Source organism: Lolium perenne, chromosome 1 (genome assembly GCF_019359855.2).
Source record: "Lolium perenne isolate Kyuss_39 chromosome 1, Kyuss_2.0, whole genome shotgun sequence".
In the NCBI taxonomy this organism is placed as follows: Eukaryota; Viridiplantae; Streptophyta; class Magnoliopsida; order Poales; family Poaceae; genus Lolium; species Lolium perenne.
In genome coordinates this window covers 27,382,275-27,386,203 of record NC_067244.2, presented here as the reverse complement: position 1 = coordinate 27,386,203, position 3,929 = coordinate 27,382,275, and the positions used below count along the sequence as shown (strand labels likewise).

The 3,929-nt window shown below is 46.4% G+C and overlaps 1 protein-coding gene across 1 annotated transcript; it reads right to left on the bottom strand.

The window, feature by feature from the left end:
• Positions 1-327: 327 nt before the first annotated feature.
• Positions 328-3,605, bottom strand: LOC127344732 (wall-associated receptor kinase 17). Its single transcript, XM_051371069.1, has 3 exons — positions 2,584-3,605; positions 2,326-2,484; positions 328-1,691 (listed from the first exon to the last, which is right to left on the bottom strand). Exons 1-3 carry the CDS (start codon positions 3,506-3,508, stop codon positions 631-633), a joined length of 2,145 nt encoding a protein of 714 aa, XP_051227029.1. The 5' UTR covers positions 3,509-3,605; the 3' UTR covers positions 328-630.
• Positions 3,606-3,929: the final 324 nt, after the last annotated feature.

The window sequence follows — 3,929 nt, the reverse complement described above, 5'->3', positions numbered from 1 at the left end:
TTATCCCCGTCGCAACTCACAAGTCACAACTGAACCATATCAACCTTATGTACCTTTTGAGAGTTAAAAAACTAGCATACCTTTTGGACATGCTTAATAGTTCAGCGAAATTTGAGGACTGCTAATTTTTTTGGAGACTAATGCAATCTTATCAACATTCATATATCTATCATTGTAATATGTGGTGAGTCTTCACTAACGTTACACTAATGAATAACTACACAAGTATACAAGTAAAAAATCTAAGATTTTTATGAACTTAATTTTGTGCGCCCCCTTCAACTTGTGAGAAGTCCCATCATTCTATCGTAAAAATAGAAGAGCACGGCAACACACGTCATCATGGTCTAGTATATTAATAAAGAGTGACGCTGTACAAAACATGTCGCGTTTCTTAAAACAGCAAAGTGCCATTGTATGCAAATAGAAAGAATTAACACTACATCAACTAGCTTAGTTCAACAATTTCATTCTTGCCGACAGAGCTAACATGAGAGATCGCTGGATGGCAGTAGAATAATACCCATGGTATTAACCTTGGCTTTGTACTCGTGGCACCTAGACTCCGAAGCAGAGGCTCTTTTTCCCACACTCTTGCAGTCTAGCAGGTCTGCCACAGAGCAGTCTTGTTCACTCTTCGGGATCAACTACCGAGTGTTGTTTAATTAGCCTTCTCAGTGCTTCAAGTTCGTCAGCAACCTCTATCATCCTTGGCCTCTCTTCGCCTTTCAGCCTTAAGCATCGCAAAGCCAACTGGGCAACAATTTTAACATGACTAGCTCCAGCTTCTTCGGCTACTTGATGATCCACAATTTCCATCAACCGATTCTCGTGGAATAATGTACTGAAATGCAACGCTAGGCTTCTCACCTCGTCCAACTTGCCGCAAAATATTGGTTTCTCCCTTGTCAATAGCTCGATAAGTACTACGCCGAAGCTGTAAACATCGCTTCTCTCGGTCAGTTGGCTTGTCTGGAAGTACTCAGGGTCCATATACCCCATTGTCCCGTGCACTAAGGTGGTCACATGGGTCTGGTTATGCAGCATTGGCCTTGAAGACCCGAAATCCGATACCTTTGCAGTGAAGCTCTCGTCAAGGAGTATATTGGATGACTTGACATCTCTGTGAATGATTGGCGGCTTCGTAGCCATGTGCAAGTATGCAAGTACTGTGGCAGTTTCAAATGCAATCCTCAGGCGGACCTCCCATGGCATCGGGACCGAAGTATTGTGAAGATGGTGGTAAAGGGCCCCGTTGGTGATGAACTCATACACCAACAGGGGTACTTCTGACTCGAGACAAACACCTATTAGCTGGACCACATTCTTGTGGTTCACTTGCGAGAGAATGAGCATCTCGTTGACGAATTGCTCCACCTGGCTCTCATCAACCCGCTGCGCCTTCTTGATCGCCACGACCATTTGATCGCATAGTACGCCTTTGTAGACCGTCCCAAATCCACCTCTACCAGCTATGTTGTTATCACTGAATCTGTCGGTTGCCTTTTCAAGCTCACTAGATGTGAATATCCTCAATGGCCCCCTCTGAGGGAACATGTGCTGCTTCAGGAACATGCCACCATTCTGCAGAAAGTATCTCTGTCTTGTCTTGGCAAGCTTTCTCTTCTTAACAAGCCAGTGGGTCCAGAATCCGAGCATGAGGAGAACAAGCAGCAAAGGTAGGCCTCCACCTGAAAAAAGGCAGTATAAACTTGGACAAATAAGTGCTTTGTTCATGCAGATTGAGCTCTGTTTAAAATAGCCGGCTATAGCCCAGCTATAGCCCGGCTATAGCCTTTTGCGAGGCCTGCGACTATAGCTAGAGCCTTTAGAGGCTAAAACAGAAATAGCCGCTAATAGCCGCTAATAGCCCAGCTAAGGCTATTTAGCCTTAATTTAGCCGCATAGCCGCTAACTTCCCGCTCAATGGGTCCAAAATTTTGGACCAAAAATTTCAGTCGACCGGCCCATTTGCTTGGCGAAATAGCCACCAAGCCGAGCGGCAAGCATAACTATATCCTAAACTACATAATGATGTTGTAATATTTGGACAAAACTATGTATTTAACTATGTGTGAACTATTATGTGTATCTCGTATGTGAAGATGTTATTATGTTATTAATTTGTGAATTATTGATATATATATGTGACTATATGCTGACCAATATTTTTCATTATTTAGCAAATCGGCTATATCGCTATAGCCCGGCTATAGCCTTTCATAGCTTCAAAAAAATCGCGACTATCGGCTATAGCCGGCTATTTTAAACAGAGAGATTGAGCAGATGTAGATATATCAAAATTTGAGATAATTAAATACTAACCTGCTGTAATCAGTAGTTTTGTATCTCTCCTGCACCCATTGCCATGCTTCTTACCATCCCCCGTCATGCCCATCGAGCATACACAGTTAAAACCACCAACTGTGTTGATGCACTTGTGCGTGCAGGGGTACTCCATCTCATCTTTGCATTCGTCAATATCTTGTACACAAAGGGAAACCAGAATAAGGCATATATATATAGAGAGTTGGTGGCAACCAATGCTTAAGCATGAATCGTAAGCAAACATGAATCTCTCACCTTGGCATCCATCAGGCCCCTGCAAATAAGGGTTCCCACGGAAACCTTCCGAACAATTGCAGCGGTACCCGGTGTTATTCGCCACCGTGTAACACTCTGTGTTCTCCTTGCACATGTAGGTCTGCGGGGCGCGGCGCGCGTCGGAGCATCTGCCACCGTATATGGACCAGTCGAGCACCATGGGCAGGTTTGTCAGGTTTCGATCCAAGTCACCTCTGGAGAAGACATACGAACCTTGGTCCGCGATGAACGCCTTGGTGCACCAAGCGCTGGTATTGTTTCTACTGATGTTGCTCCAAGATCCGGAGGGGGACTGCTGGAGCTGGCTCCGTATGCTGGTGACCTCCAAGTCCAGCGCCTTGAGCTCCTCCGGCACGGAAGCTTGGCAGCAGCCCACACCGGAGCACGCACCAGTTGTGATGCTCCCCTCGGAGGCGCAGAACGACACACACCCTCCGCGGTAACTGTATCCGCTTCGGATCATCGCCATGGCGTCACAGCCAACGACGGTGAACTTGTTGAGTGTGTGGGAGAAGGTGAAAGGGGTGCCCACAAGGTTGAGGAAGTTTGTGGTCACCAGGCCGTTGTTCTGCTGGCACTGGGAGTACACGGTGTCGCCGGTCACACGTAAGTAGCCCTGGTCCAGTGAGATGTTCAGGACTGTGTACAGCTTACTTCCGAGCCACAGCATCGGCCCTGCTGGTTCGCACAATATGGCGAAGCCTAGAGTTCTCACTATGCTCGAGTTGTCGGAGATGGTGAAAGGGTATGGGATGGCAACTGAGCTACCGGGGCATTTGGCAGGATCGGATTGGGGAGAACCCATGAAGAATAGTGAAAGCAAGTAGAGAAGAAGCAGCTGCACAAGATATACTCTGGAGGGTGCTGCTGCACAAGGATTACCTTGTGCGCCGAGCATGTTCATGCCCTTTCGATCAAATAACTGATGCAGCTTCGAGGACGGCTTCAGGGTTGCAGCAAGTAGTTCGCTGAGTATCTCAGAGCAATACTCCAGTGAGGCAATGAAGAGAAAGACGACCGACTGATGTGCAGTCGTTGCAGAGTTATATGGCTTTTCTCTCGCGGGTCGCCATAGGAAAATTGCCTTTCTGGTGCAGAGTTTGCTTGCTTGCTTCGGTCAAATAGTTTGGCCTACCATGGAAATAAATGATTCCCCAATTGAACCACGATGCAGTTTTTTCACAAGCATTTGGACCGTTGGATGTCCCAAAAAGAAAACTCTATGGGACCACAGATTCACCAGTATCGACCAAAACTCCAACAAATAATACATGTTGGAGAGTAAAAACGTACAGGCTGCTTTTAGATCTAAACTAGCTAGGTGG

Excerpts from the sequence above, each read along its gene's own strand:
- LOC127344732 (XM_051371069.1), bottom strand. The coding sequence starts at position 3,508 with ATGAACATGCTCGGCGCACAAGGTAATCCTTGTGCAGCAGCACCCTCC. Across the intron at positions 2,485-2,583 it reads GGGGCCTGATGGATGCCAAG|ATATTGACGAATGCAAAGAT; the intron begins GTGAGAGATTCA and ends TTTGTGTACAAG. Across the intron at positions 1,692-2,325 it reads AAAACTACTGATTACAGCAG|GTGGAGGCCTACCTTTGCTG; the intron begins GTTAGTATTTAA and ends GCCTTTTTTCAG.